We start from the raw sequence: 15,194 nt of genomic DNA, 5'->3' as shown, positions 1-15,194 counted from the left end.
CAAATAGAACCTTAGAAGAGCTGAATTATTATTATTATTATTGGTGGTAGTAGTAGTAGTATATTATTATTTTTGTTTATTTTGATTATTTTTAGACCGGTTTTATTATTTTTATTTTGAATTATGTGATATCAGTTTTTGAAATATTATATTCATCGTTCTTACACCAAATATCTATTTTAATTTTTATATATTTTAATTTTGTTTCTTTTAATAAGTATGTGGTGTAGGGATAATAAGTAGAAGAACTCAATTAATTTAATAAAAATAAAAATAAAAAATAAAACGTGTATGGTATGAATGTAGAGGCTTTGTAGCAATCATGTTTCTTCTCTCTCTCTTCCTCATAGCTTGCTTCTTCTTCTCTCCTTTTCTACCTCCCATTTTCTCATTTATTCTTCTTTATTTGGTTGTCTTTCGTCAGCAAGGACCATATGCTCCAATTAAGCATGCATTGCGGGGGAGACGGTGTTTCTACCAAACAGACTGCACCGTATGGTTTTTTCTGTCTACCATTATTGATGAAATTGACCTCCTCAGCAGCATGGTCCCACAAACTGATGTTGCTAAATATCAGATTGTACAATCATTTTATAAAAATCTAACTGATCACACAAAACCATACGCGTTTGTGAGATTATTTTTGCTAATCTCTTTGGCTACAACACTCATTTTTTTTTTTTTAATTTTTAGCTTTTATCATTCTACAACCATACAAATAGAAAGACTTTCATACTCGTGCATCTTTACTCCGCCATCAAATGGAGAACAAGATACAAACCCCGTACACAACTTAAAACAAAAGTTGCAAAACTCAACTTCTCAATATCCAAACAAGGATTTAGATCCGAGTGGGAAGAATGAAAGAGGAAAAATTTAAGCTCTAGGCTAAAGGTATTTTATTCTATCGGTATGCAGCTCGGATTGGATCCAGTTTCAACGAACGAAATCCCTCAAACTGAGGGTCAAATGACTGATAATATGAAAGGTTCAAGGACATAATAGACAGAAATCTGAACTTGTTTCAGAAAGACATAATACAAGTTCCAGAACAAAAACCCACAAAATCATCAAAACATTTCCGCCAAGAGAGATCACTGTTCCTCAAAATCTATCACATCAATTAAGGTGACTGACAATACAATATACAAGATGGAAAGTAGCATTATTATTTACTAAGATCTGGGTATGGACACAACTACTTGCTTGCAGTTTGTACCAGACGCATATAAGAAAGCAACGTCTTATCCGATTTCCTACAAGAACTCAACGAATCAGAGATAGAGACAGAGAACAAGATACATGCATTTGTCCGCACTAGCGGCCAGGCACAATTTTCACATCAGAGCCAAAAAAAATTTGGCGCAAGTTAGACATTTGTAACGGATGCTCTTTTGATATTCAATGTTCATGATCTAAAAATCAATAAACTCAAAAAGTAGGGGACCTCCTACATCGACAGTAACATCAACCGCCCTTACGGAAGCAACTCTGGAATGCATCTTCCATTTTTCCTGTATCAACATTCTGCAGTCTACTTGCATTACATCTATATGTATCTGAAGGTTATACATCAGCCTCTTCAATCTCCCCATGACGGCCACAGTCTGAGACAGATGATGTTGTTGCAACATTCTTTCCTTTGTTATCTGATGTTGTTGTTGAACCAACGTCCGTGTTTTCCTCAACTTTTGGCTTCTGCAGAAGTTGGAGCTGATTTTGCATTACCTGCACGAGAAGGGGCAGTATAACCACAGCATTACAACAGAATCAAGTGCTTTTAGTTTATCTTGAAAGTGCAAAAAATATGAATTAAAGGCTCAAGAAAACCAATCTATAACTAAATTTGAGGGCGGTCATGTATCGCAACTAGTAGGAGGAAGTAGAAGGCTGGCGCCCAAGTTTATCAGGGTTTGATAAGATATGCATGTCCCGCCTGCTGATATGCATATGTGGGCACTTCCTCAAAGTTTTATGCACGATATCAACTAACATATATTTACATCCCATGTATAAACCATTAATGATAATTACAACACACTTTCGATTTTACCACAATCTGATGTCTAAGAAATTGTTTCTGAGCTTCCAACTGCAAGTCTGGTATATTTAGATTGTCGCCAGACCTCTCTACAAAAGTCACATTGGTTCCAGGTGCCTGAAAAGGAACAAATATACAGTGTGGATATTGGGGAGAGGATGACTTTGCAGGTCCGCCAGAGGTTGTGAACTGTGGTTCTTGTTGTCCAATGGAAGCTTCTTCTCCACTGGATTCCCTGGCAGCAGAGTTGGCAGAATCAGCTGAAGTTCTTTGAACCTGAGGAAGTACAGCATATCCAGGGGACCTGCAAACAAGAGTACACATTTATTTTAAAGGCTAAACCAACCAATTGGACAGGTGGAACAGTTGGTCCTAAAACTCAATTTTAAATCAAATCAACTAAGTCCTAATCCGAAGTAAATTGGTGTTGGCTCTATGGATCCCTTTTTAACTAATCAGGGTAACCATCATCCACACGAATCTTTTTTCCAGCATTCTGTCCTATCTAAGATCACTCTCTGCACCACTTCCTTTAAAATCTGAACCGGTGAAACAGTAAAGAGGAGAAAAGGGGGACTAAGTGCGCAATCTAGAACATCTAAAAATCTGGAACAACCTCTAAATCCTAGGCTAGCTTCAAGCCTTTCATATACATGTATATATGAACCCACCTGTGGGTAGCCCAAGTGGTAAGGGCGAACTTGCGTGCATGAGCCCCATGCCACAGGTTCAATTCTCCCTGGGATCAAATTGCAATTTAAGTGGGTGGCCATGGTGGTGGGTTGCTGTGCTAGTCTCCCCGGGGGTTTAGGTTCCATGGATGAGGCCTAAGGGCTCTGCAGTGGGGAGGTTCCCCATCATTAATTTTTTTTTTCTTTTATAAGTAAATAGAAAATATATATATATATGTATATATTCAGATTTCCATATTACTCTGTTTGGCAACCCACAAGAGGCCAACTAAGCCAAACAGTGGTAGAAGTGACTGGACCGACCCACTCCAAAACTTTATGTATATACCACATGAATAATAGTGCACTATTTCTTAAACTATCCTAAAGTAGGAAAATTTAAAGGCATAATTAACAAACATGTTATTGTTGTCATATTTGTCCTTTGAGAGTTCAAGCATCCAATGTTCAAATTTGCATGATCCAGATCAGAAGCATACTCTTGCTCACACCCACCTACCCCAGCCCCTTACAGTACACAAGCCATGCCAACTAGGGCTGTGCTCGTCGGAGTTGGAAAGCTCAACTCTGAACTCCAACTCTTGACTTTTGGGAGGGAGGGAGGGAGAGATGGCTTAGTCGGCCACCGCCATCAAACAATGGCATGTCGACGCTGCTAAAGCCACCACGATGATATGGAGCCTTGAGAAGGAGTGTATCATCCTTGAAAGATGACTCCATAAAAGTAGAAAGAAAATGGGAGGAGACTCGGTGTCAGAGGAGTTGAGACGGACAAAACAAAGATTCAGAATTACCCTCTGATAAACTTGTAAACTGCCATGGTTGAAGAGGATCTCGAATACTGAGAAACCTAGTTTCAAAAACTGATTAATATATATGTGTGTGTGTGTGTGTGTGTGTGCACTGTATCCGAATCAAACATATATATTTTTTAATTTCATTTTTAATTTTTTTTAATGTCGGGTAACGGCCCTTCGGATCCACCTTACAAAGTAAATCCCAGTTCCATGCACCGCTCTTGAAAATTTTCTTACACAGAATTGGTTAAATCGTTGGCTTTTTACCAAGAGGTGAGGTCCCAAAGGATTGTTTACACCTATGAGGTGTTGAACCTTGGACCTTGAAGGGAGTGATACCCCAAGACCAATGCCTTCACTACTTGGGCCAACCCCTTGGGGTTTGAATCAAATAAATTAATCAGTCAAAAAGGAAAAGTTAAGCCATCGATGAAAAAGAACGAGTGTTGGATTGGTACCTCGAAGCTAACACTCCCGGGCTATAAGACTGGACATGTACACTCACCCTAGAACCACATATCGCCAAAAAAAACAAAGAGGGAAAAAGGAGAAAACGATGGTGATTTGAAGCACAAGCAATGAAAGCATGTAAAAAGCAAACTTGATAAAGTTGGTTAGGAAGAAAGACAATTGGTTTAGATAAAAAGCAACCTCGTAAAAAGGAATTAGCAAATTCGATAAAGTTGGTTTTAAATAAAGTTGGTTCAGACAGATTTACATACACGGGAAAACGAGCTAATAAAAATATAGACTTTTCTTTCTTTGTTCGGAGAAGCAAATGGTAAAGTTAAGGCAGCGGGAGGGGGGGAGATAGTGAACAAATAGCAAAGATCGCAGCAGGGATTTGGTCTGAAAAATATGATCGGAGTTGGAGTTCAGAGCTGATATCAGCTCCAACTCCGACTCCGACTCCGATCAATTTTTCCGGAGCAACTCTGACTTGGACTCCGAATTCCGAAATTCCAGCAGAGTGGGCATTGGCTAGAGTTGAGTCAGCGGAGGTTTTGCCCAGCCTAATGCCAACAGACAAATTGAACCAAATTAAAAAAAGAAGAAGAAGATAAAATTGTAGCACAAAGGTGCATACCATACTAGCGTATTTGCAGAAGGATAAACATAAGATTTCTCATATATTGAGGCAGCTGCAGCAGCAGCTTGGAGTCTTGTTTGATGCTGGCTCAAATTATCACCTGCCACCCCACTACCCTGAGCAGACGTACTTCCTGTGCCTGTCCCTGTTCCCAGTTAAAATAGATTGTCAATGTCTTTCCAAGATATCAAGCCAGCTTCACTGAATGAGGGAAAAATTGTGTAGTGAAATACTCTTTTATTTTTGATAGTAGAAGTATATTACAATAAAGAAGTCCATTCCAAAAGTTCAAACAACTGCAGGAATCAAAACAAAGGACGATATCACTGAAGCTAGAATATTCACACTTGTGACTTATTAAAACATAACCACAAGAGAATTTGAAAATATATAGTAAGGAACAATGATTCTATCACAACAAATTCACATAAACAGCATTCATGCCAGAGTGATACAGGTACCACATCTCATTACTGCAGATCATCACCTAGACTAGTTTTTTTAGTCAAGTTTGTGTGCAAAGAGAAGATCTGAACATTGAATAATTACAAGCAAAGGAAGGACTGAAGCAATCTGGTTGCTTTCTTTTTTTGTTCCTCTTTGGTTAAGAAGCTACCGCTCCTTGATAATTTCCAACGATTCCACAAGGTCAAAATGGGCAGTAAAGGGAATGACTTGCTCATAATACGATACGGAAAGAAATACACAATTCACAGTTTTCGTGCAGCAATTTGTCAAAATCATTTCACCCCAATCACATCAGTAGTAGTTATGTACCTACCTTGCTGATTAGCATCTGACCGAGATCCATGCCCTGCAGCTGTATTTGTTCCATTTTCGGGTGGTACAACTAGGGCTCTGCAAGTAGGACAAGTATGCTGTCGCTCTAACCATGACCGGAGGCAATGCACATGAAATAGATGTCCACAAATTAGTTTCTTGGCCGTCATCATCTCTTCACGACAAATGATGCATGTTACATCACTTCTGCATACCCATCAGGAAAAATTTAAAATACCAGTGTCCAAGTATCACAAACATAAACACTATGGAAATATAAAACTCACGCATTGAGTTCTTCTGGTGTTGCATCTGGAAATCGATCATTCATGTTTGAAGTGATCTTTCGATAACGAATGAAATCAACAAGACGAATCCTGAAATTTCTAAACGTTTCATAGAGATCTCGTATTAAGTGCAAAGGCACACCATAGTTCCTACAGAGACCAACTCAAAGTCAGAGTCACATATATGATATAGCCCATGATATATAAATGTAATTAAGGTTAAAATAAACAAGAGGCAATATTCAACAATATCAACAAATCAGGGCAAAACAAAACTAACTAAAATTTAGGTCAACCGTAAAAATTATAATGCAAAAGATCTATGATATCATCTAAACAAGAATCACATGAAAAGAACCTAGCAATGGAGTGGATAACAATGAAAAGAAAAATGGAACATATAACAGGCATGAATATTTTGGACTTTTGCCATTTTGATGCACTTACTGGTACAAATGCATAAATCTGCCATAGCCAAATAGCGATTGAACATTTGGAAAATGTATTGGACCACTATGTTTGAGTTTAAGTTGTCAATGGAGCAAGGAAGTAATTCTCTAAGTAAACAAAAGGGAGCATATCCTGTTATTTATAACTACCTTAACCATGGAAATTAAAACCCAAGCTGCCACCCACTACCTAAGGTTTTACTCTCTTGCGCAAAAATCATCGTTCCAACATACATCTCAAATTGATTCTAAAATAGCCAGCACAACAGTCATGGTAACTTTTATCATTAGGGCAAGATAGCGTACAAGGTCCCTCATCACATCTAAGAGATCCCAGCCTAGCCGAGTTCAAATTAAGCTCAAGCATACTAATCTCACTATTGGAATTTGAGTTAAGGCTGACATTCACCCACTTTAGATAATCCCCTACTCCTAGGGATTACTACAAGAACGAGTCTAGAATATGAAAAATTCTATTCATCATCCCCACACACCACACACCACATACTACACTTTGTTTTACTTTAATTTTTTTTTTTTCTTTTACCAAATGTGTGGTGTATGGATGATGAGTAGAAGAATTCAATTAGTTTAAGAAGAATAAAACCAAGTGTGTTGTGTAGTGTGTGGGGATGATGAGTAGCAAAGTTCATAGAATATATGCTTATAACTATAAGGTGGAGACACTATTGATCAGGATACTGCAAAAACACATCATTATTGCTCAGTACGTAAAGTTGTAGATGTACCGACCTTTTCTTCATTTATGCATAAGCATAACCATACATGGTAAAATCCTAATTCAATTTACATGTTAACCCTGTGCAACCATGTAGTAATATGTTACCATAGTCCTGAGTGGATGTATGTGCCTTTGAGTATGGTTCGATAGAATAAAAGGTGTATGCGTCTGCGCACACAATTAATCTAGGAACACTTATGTGCATGTACAAGACAATGTGTAGATTTTAAGTGTGGGTGAGTAGATAAATAAATGGGTAAGTAAATGACTTACATGAAAATCACAAGGAAGTAGCACAAGTACATAGACAGGTGAAGCAAGTCTCGGATAATTTCCAAGTAAAATGTGTAGACAGGCTTCCTTTCCCACTGTCCCTCCATAAGCATGTCAATGACATAGAATACGTATTTTAGAAATGTTGAAACTGTTGTTGTCGCCAGTATCATGTACCTGTGGTACAAAGTAACAGGCATCGATGATATATGAGCAAATGAACTGCAATTGGATATACTAATAACTCATGTGGCAACAGAAAATTTTCAAATGCACATGATATGCATAATGGATGAGAAAAAAATAGGTAAAAGATTTCACATAGTGGAAGGCCCATAGAAATTAGTCAAATATGTAACTGGTTATGGAAATAGGATCCAGGTTCACATTTGGAAGGAGAGAGTAATGTCGAGCAATCACATCAAAATGGAAATTTGCATCAATAAAGTTACAAATTTAACTGATAATCTTGAATCAATTTGACCGCACAGAAGAAGGCATGCAGCAATTATATCGAAATGGCAATTTGACAATTTTGCAACAATTAAATGATCCTTACCACCTTCTTTGTTATTAATAAGAAGGAGTTCCTCTTCAACATTTTTTGGGGTTTTCTGAGCATTGGTTGATTGCAAGTTATGCACTAAGAGTTCAACAAGTACCCATTTGGAGTATTTCTCAAATTTTTTTAAATAGAACACAAGTACTAAAAAACCATATTTTGATTGTTGCTAAAATAGGCTATATAAACCTTGATCTCTTGTAGCAAAAAACCTTGATATCTTGTAGAAAAAATCCTTGATACCTGGTAAAAAAATTTTTGTGCCAAAACTGAATGAGCATTGAGTTTTCTCTTCATACATGTTAAGCAAACCTTGTTCTAGAACATGTGGTTAGCTGTGGTTTCTTGAGTCTGCCTCCCAAAATTTTGCCAATATCAGAGAATTGGTCATCCTTCTTTTGTCAGATTGATCTTTCTAAGGTATCCCTGGTTTTGAATTCAGATTCTATCGGATCCCCTGAATCTGATGATAAATCCAAATGGTTCATCTCAGTTAAGCTTTAGAGTTTCTTCAAAATTCTACTAGTTCTTTTCATAGGTACCTCTACTAGTTATGTTATATCCTGCACCAACCATCTTATGTGAAGAGGCCATACTACTTCTAAGCCTTTGGTAAAAAGTTTAAGCATAACCAGAACTTACATTTACATATTTCCTCATCCGCAGCAATTCGTTCCATTAAAGCATGCACATTTCCAGTTCCAATTGACATAAATGGGAATCGCACTTGAAATGATGACCAGATAAAAAGGCTTTACCAATCTTGATTAGCAAAAACGGCTTCACTAATCATGAGCGTGCAATGCAACGCAAGGCTTTACTAAGCATAAATCAATGGAACTGAAAAGAATAACAAAGAAGTATAAAGTCAGATAACTTACTCAAATGAAAAGAAGACTGAAACTGACGCCTTCTTTTCCTTCATCAAAAACTTTATATTATTGTATAAGAAGAGACTATCCAGAAGAAGGAGAAACCCCATAAAAGAAACAATCCGAATATGAGATATGATGGGTACTGATGGAGTAGTCTCAATGTACTCAACCCTCTTCTGAACTAACCAATGCAAAGCCTTGATTAGCAATAGAGCCGTGACCATAGCAAGAAATGTAACAGAAAAGTCCTGCCGGAAAATAGTGATGGCAAATAAGATTTCCATGACCTCCCTCCATGACTGCTCATTTAGCCTCTCAATCTCTGCTTCTCTGAGTGAACCAAGGAACACCTGTTTCGTCAACTGCCACATGATACACATAATGACCAGGCCCATGTTGAGAAGGAGCACCAAGCTGATCTTAGAGGTTGACAAATAAACCATGGCCGGATAAAACTGGCCTCTACTGTTAAATGCATGGTATACCACCGCCAGAGTCGCAATTAAACTAAGCCCAGCATAAGAATGCAGCCTCATCATTTTCCTCTGACACTGTTCAACCATATCATTTGATTAATAACTTAACCAATATACAAAAGCAAATAAAATACCCTGACATTTTACACAAAACTATATTTCCTTGGTGTGATTTCAAACGTGTCAGTCAAGGTAATAGAGATGATTTGTGAAGCAAACTAAAAAACCCTGAAACGAGCAAAAAATAGCAATTCAAAAGACGGATACGGTGCCAGGAAAATTGTTTTAAACCTAATGGCGTCACCAGGAGAGCTTCAAATCATGCATCAAAATTAGATCACGCTGTTTGGTAGCTAAGAAAGTACAGGAAAATTGAGCGAGGCGAAATAATGTTAATGAAAATAACACTTGAGACTTGGAAGATCCAAAATAGAAACAATATCAAAGCTCATACATTCTTTTTTAAAGTAATTTCAAAGCTCATACATAATAGCTCGAAACCAATTAAAATCCATGGCATCAACACGAAGCAGAAAACCCCCAAATCTTTCTAGTATTTGGTTGTTCCCTTTCTTTCAGTTTTTCAATAACCACACGCATCCACAAAACCCTAAATCGAGTTCTAACTCAGGAATTTTCAGAGAACACGAACCCTACACAAGAAAAGCTTATCTCAAATTCAATATATTTAGAAATCAAACAACCAGATTATAACAACAAAATAAACGTAAATTTAATATATTGAGTTACCTAAAGAAAGCACCGTTCTTCTCCAGATCGGGACGAAGATCTCATGTCCACTTATTTATTCGATTCAATTCAAACAGAGAAGGGGGCCTTAGCGTGACGTATATTTAGCCAATTAGAAACTGCCACGTAAATGCTAAAGCCATATCTGAACCCGGATCCGGGAGACTCGACCCTGGACTCACTCCGAACTCCGAAGTCAGTGTAGTACATAATACATATTTTGGATTGATGTAAGATGGGCCGGACCCTGGCAGGAACTTCCAGCCCATAACCGAATCGGCCCATTTGCGGTAGTCACTCAATTTTCTAAATGCTACGCTCGCAAAGAAAATACGAGCGAGCGAGACACAGAGAGAGATGGCGTGGTCGGTAGTGAAGAACGCGATGAAGGGGATCAGGGAGAAAGGAGTGGGCAACTTCTTGAGAGAGCTCAAGGAAGAAGGCTACTTGTAAGTGTTTCATTCTTTTCTCTAATCCTATTGCGTAAGGATTTCTCTCTTTAGTTTCCGTGACAAAGGTCTCATCGTTAGCTTCATTTTCTGAAAATCCTCTCTTTCTATTTGTCAGTACCAATCCAATATCTGTTTGTTTTCAGATCTATCCATTTTGTTATATGTGAAATATCTGGGTCTTGCTCTGCCTTTACCTTTTGGCGGATATGGTTTCTGTTTCTGTTGCCGGAACAGGTTGAGAATAAGAATTCGGCTTTTTGTGTTGGTGATTAATTTTGTGGGTAAATTATAGAAATTGAACCGTGAAAGAAGCTCCTTTGATTGGAAACCTCGGTCAGCTTTGTTTTTTCCCGGCATTTTCTCAGCTACGAAACTTTGGGTGCGTGAATGGAGAAATTGGTCTCCTGCATGAGTAGCTTTTTCTTGCTGGGAAATCATTGGAAAAGAAACTAAAATATAGCGGAAAAATGATAAACCGGATGAGTAAAATTTTCTTAGTCTGCCATTTATTTTTTGCTTGCTTAGAAAATGCAGGGTATTAAAAGAAACTAGTATTTGAAGCTTTGTGTTATTTTTTGGAGCCCATGAAACATAAAAATATTGTAACTTTATAGTGCTTTCTGGCTGTGAGTAAGCATTTCAATTCCTGGGAATCAAGGATTTGAAACCTTAAAATGTAAATTTTTACTTGCAATCTTGCACACAATTCTATGCACAACCAATGGAGGCCTGTCGAATGACTCTGGTTATCTTATTTGTTTGTGGATGTAGAGATCATCTGGTAGTGAATCAACATAATTGATTATCACTGAGTGGTGATTATCTCATCAAGTTTGTTCTATTCTTCAGGCCGCATTCTTCCTTGAGATGCTTGTTTAAATTATTTGATTGGCTGTTTAATTGCTTCCCTTGTAATATTCATCTTTGAAATCATTGACTGATTTCGTATGTTATTTTTTATTTTGCAGGAAATGCCTTCCGGATGGAAACCTTTTGTGAGTTAACTTACGGGACTTTTATTATAAAATTTATTTATTTATTTTCTTAATTAAAGGATTTAGCAATCCCCCATCCACAATGTTTGTTCATCTCCTAAGTTTCACTAGCTACAAATATTTCTTAAGTAGAGATCTGCCAATTGAATGATCATTGCTTATAATTTTTATGTAATGCCCCACTAAGTTCCACATCGGGGGGAAGAAGTATGATAGAGGTTAATAGATGTGATAAGGGTACATTGAGTGTCTAGTCTTACATTGGTTCCTTACTAGGTGGACCTAGGCTTTATAATGATTCCAGAGAACTTCAACTATAACCTTGACTAATCTTTTTTGGAGTATAAACCTAGATGTGGTTTGAAATTTTCTTGGATTGTTGTGCTTAGTGGAGCAACGAACTGTGTCAGGAAAATTTTGTTTGATTCTCATAATAATACCTTACTATACTTTTCATATTCCAAGTTGCATTAGATGTTATAATTTCAAATAGAAATTATAAAATGTTGAGGAAAGTATTGTACAATATTGGTTGCCATATTTTGACTGTAGATTAAAAATCACTAGAAAAAAGCAAGTGGTTAGGTCTTCACAATTGAGGATGGGGGATGTGATCTAGTTAGTCATTTGGAGAAATCCAACCCTAAATAAAGTACTTATAGAATACTTTCTTTTTCAATATGGTTTTCTATTTTTATCTTTGTTGGGAACACCTTGATCAGACTACTTATTTCATGTTTGTTTACAATGGATCATTTTGACCAAGAAGCATTATTGTCTGAATTTCCCTGGCCTATAGTGCATTTGCAACAGTGATTTGAAGTTTTTGAACCTAAGACCTGGTGATGCACCCTCGTTATCACATGGGTTATGGCGGGAGCTGAATCTTCATATGAGTCAAAGAACTTTTTGAAAGAAGCTTTCTTGACAAGAAAAATGATTTATTTCTTATTTATTTTATATTGCCCTACATTTCATTTATGAATTTCAGTCTTTAGATGCTTGGCCTCTTGATAAGTTCCATTATTTGGATGGTGCTACCTGGAAAGGTTGTCTGAGCAGTTTTGGAATATAAGGATTCTTCAAAGTTTAGTTCAAGAATAGTTGTCACGAGAGCAATCTTAGGATTGAAATACAATATGATATTGTTCATTATAATAAGAACGTGGTTGTTGGTTGTATGAACAATGAACCGCCTTAACGAATGAGGAGAAATCACGGGTTAGGCAGCTTGTCCATTTTGTGCTAGGATTTCATAGTTGTTTGACATAGTTTCACCATGTGTTCTTGTCAGCAGTTCTATGCCTTCTTTTACATTTTTTTTATAAGTAAATGGACTACTATGTCTTCTTTTACATTTGTGAAATCTATTTTGAAAATGTTGTCTTTATCTTTTTTCTTTATATCCTCCACACGAAGCCTGAGAACTCATTGTCAATTGCTGTCATTTTTATATTGCTTCTTCTCTTATTCTATGTGTCAAATGATATAATTGTATTAAAATACAGGTCATTATCTCCAGCAACTCTGATTTTTTTTTTTTTTAAACTTAATGGATTCAGGCAAACCAAAATCCACAATATAGGGGCGAAGCTTGTGGGTGTTGATAAATTTGGTAACAAGTATTATGAGAACCTTGATGTTCAATGTGGTTAGTGTTTCTCTTAGTTTTTCAGTTATGTACTTTCTTGCTATTGCGGTATTATTACCACTGGAGATACTGAGGAAACTGCAATAACATTTAGTGTAGTTATGATACCTGTACAGTTATTATGGGTTTGTTCTGATTGTTTCTGGTGTTGTTATGTTGTGTCATGTCATGGATATATATGCCCCAAACCTGTGAAGCTCACATATTCATTTTTTTTTTATTATGTTACTAACCTGAAATCAGATGCAAGAAAGAGCCATGCATTTAGTCTTTTTATTATTTGTTACCTAATTTAGATTTCAGCATGAATTTTTTTTTCCCATCCACTTGAATGAAAGGGTCATCTGTGCATTTGGCTATGCCATGAATGTGGATTCTTTGCATAGTGTCATCTGTGGTATTTGGAGGTCATCCAAAAACGGAGCCATTTCTCAACCTGTTTGGTTTATTGGGAAATATGCTATCTATTATGTGCTATTAATAATTTTGCAGCCAATTTAAGCAGTTTATATTCTTTATAGCTCTGTATCAACATTACCATTCTTATGGTAAACATCTATTCCATCACTGTGGATATGTTCCTTTTCCATTGTATTAGGACTAAAGCTTCTTTGATCTCCTTGAAAGAAACTGAGAAAAGCAGTCGGGGTATGAAATTTGAGCAATTACTCTGTTGCTTGCAATTATCCTACAGGATGATGCCTTAACCCATAGATCATACAGAAACATCGGCATTATCTAGGTGTGCATGTATTTGGGGAGAGCTATCGCTGTCAACACGAGCTTATTTAATACTGTAATAAAGAAACTTCGCATCTTTTTGTACAAGCATTTGAAGCATACCTCCATCATTAGTGCTTAGTGTTATTTAGGCATATTCTGTGTATACTTCCTGTGTATTTGGGCTATGCCTTTTTCTATTAATAAAGTTTTACTTTTACTTACATATAAAAAAGGCATTTGAAGCATACCAGCATTTATAGGTTACCAAAGTCTATGTTATTGCTTGATGCATTTCTACAGCTTGTGATTTTGTGGGGAATTTTGTAGGGCGACATAGGTGGGTGGAATATGCAGAGAAGGGTCGCTACAATGCTTCTCAGGTGCCAGCAGAATGGCATGGTTGGCTCCACTACATAACCGATCACACTGGGGATGAGGCAAGTCCTTTTTACTTCACAAGATAGATTGTATGGAGACGTACTTAACCAAGCATGCATTTTTTCAGCTTTTAATGCTAAAACCAAAGAGGTATGGGATTGAGCACAAGCAAAACTTTTCTGGAGAGGGTGATGAATATATTTACCATTCCAAGGGACATGCGCTTAATCCAGGACAGAGAGACTGGAGCAGGTACCAATCATGGCAACCCACAAAGTCTTAAGCTATTCCTTCGATACAAAACATTTTCCCCGTAAAACCTGGAAATCTTTGGGGGTTTGCTTGCTCCTGTATTCCTGAATAAATGTCTTGACCATTTGGAAGGTTTGAAACTTTTGCACCTGTTTCATTTGAAGAAGACAGTGAACTATCTTACTTCATTTTCTGACTAATGGAGCTGATCGACATGTGTTGTTGAGTCTATTTTCAACTTTGCCCGGACATCCAAGGATATAAAAAAAAAAAAGTATATTTTCAACTGAAGACAAATATACATCCGCGTGTGTGCTTTTTTATAAAGGTGCGAGGTTGTAGACTATGGAAATAAATGGCTAATTTGTTCCATGGTAAGAATAGAGCAAGTCATTGTGGATTCCTTCTGTGTTCCTTGTTTTCCTTTTCTTAATCTTGGTTGAGGAAAGGTTTTGTATGTCTGCTGAGAAGACTTAGCTAGATAAACAAAGTGCCAATGAAACATAATTTGCTGTATGAGGAGACTAAGCTCATAGTATTTAGGCATCCGATAGTCCAATTTCTAGTGAAAGGAAATAATAGGGTAAGACTTTGTCCAGAAGATCAACTAAAATACAGAAATAAAAAGTTGGTCCAGCGGCAACAGCCTGCTAACTTTCAATGTAGATTGGACTCCCCCCTGTTCTGCCATATGAGACTTACCAGGCAATCAAATATTATAACTTCTATTGTTTATTTAAGAAAAAAACCATTATAACTTTCATCACATCAACCAGTTAATTTAGATGGAATATATTAATAATATTCTGACCATTCTCACCTTAGTTCGTGCCCTATCAGCCATAAAGTAATGTCAAGTACCAAACATTCCCTTTTCTGATTTTTGTTTTAGGACAAACTTGACTATGAGACGGTGACTTTGAATGACC

The 15,194-nt window shown here is 36.9% G+C and overlaps 2 protein-coding genes across 4 annotated transcripts; one reads left to right on the top strand and one right to left on the bottom strand.

The window, feature by feature from the left end:
- Positions 1-1,098: 1,098 nt before the first annotated feature.
- On the bottom strand, positions 1,099-9,970 carry LOC122313075 (ERAD-associated E3 ubiquitin-protein ligase HRD1B-like). Of its 3 annotated transcripts, none has more exons than XM_043127799.1 (8): positions 9,815-9,970; positions 8,595-9,139; positions 7,152-7,328; positions 5,688-5,837; positions 5,402-5,607; positions 4,618-4,765; positions 2,054-2,345; positions 1,099-1,728 (listed from the first exon to the last, which is right to left on the bottom strand). In XM_043127799.1, exons 2-8 carry the CDS (start codon positions 9,125-9,127, stop codon positions 1,567-1,569), a joined length of 1,668 nt encoding a protein of 555 aa, XP_042983733.1. In that variant the 5' UTR covers positions 9,128-9,139; positions 9,815-9,970; the 3' UTR covers positions 1,099-1,566. The 3 variants fall into 3 exon arrangements, with proteins under 3 accessions (XP_042983733.1, XP_042983734.1, XP_042983735.1); XM_043127800.1 differs by lacking the exon at positions 9,815-9,970 and adding an exon at positions 9,551-9,717; XM_043127801.1 differs by lacking the exons at positions 8,595-9,139; positions 9,815-9,970 and adding an exon at positions 8,356-8,510.
- Positions 9,971-10,128: 158 nt separating this feature from the next.
- LOC122313076 (probable NADH dehydrogenase [ubiquinone] 1 alpha subcomplex subunit 12) lies at positions 10,129-14,496 on the top strand. Its single transcript, XM_043127802.1, has 5 exons — positions 10,129-10,263; positions 11,235-11,261; positions 12,824-12,912; positions 13,963-14,072; positions 14,141-14,496. Exons 1-5 carry the CDS (start codon positions 10,172-10,174, stop codon positions 14,294-14,296), a joined length of 474 nt encoding a protein of 157 aa, XP_042983736.1. The 5' UTR covers positions 10,129-10,171; the 3' UTR covers positions 14,297-14,496.
- Positions 14,497-15,194: the final 698 nt, after the last annotated feature.

Source organism: Carya illinoinensis, chromosome 6 (assembly GCF_018687715.1).
Source record: "Carya illinoinensis cultivar Pawnee chromosome 6, C.illinoinensisPawnee_v1, whole genome shotgun sequence".
NCBI classification, from domain to species: domain Eukaryota; kingdom Viridiplantae; phylum Streptophyta; class Magnoliopsida; order Fagales; family Juglandaceae; genus Carya; species Carya illinoinensis.
The sequence above is the reverse complement of the archived record's forward strand: the minus strand, read 5'-3'. Positions and strand labels throughout refer to the sequence as shown.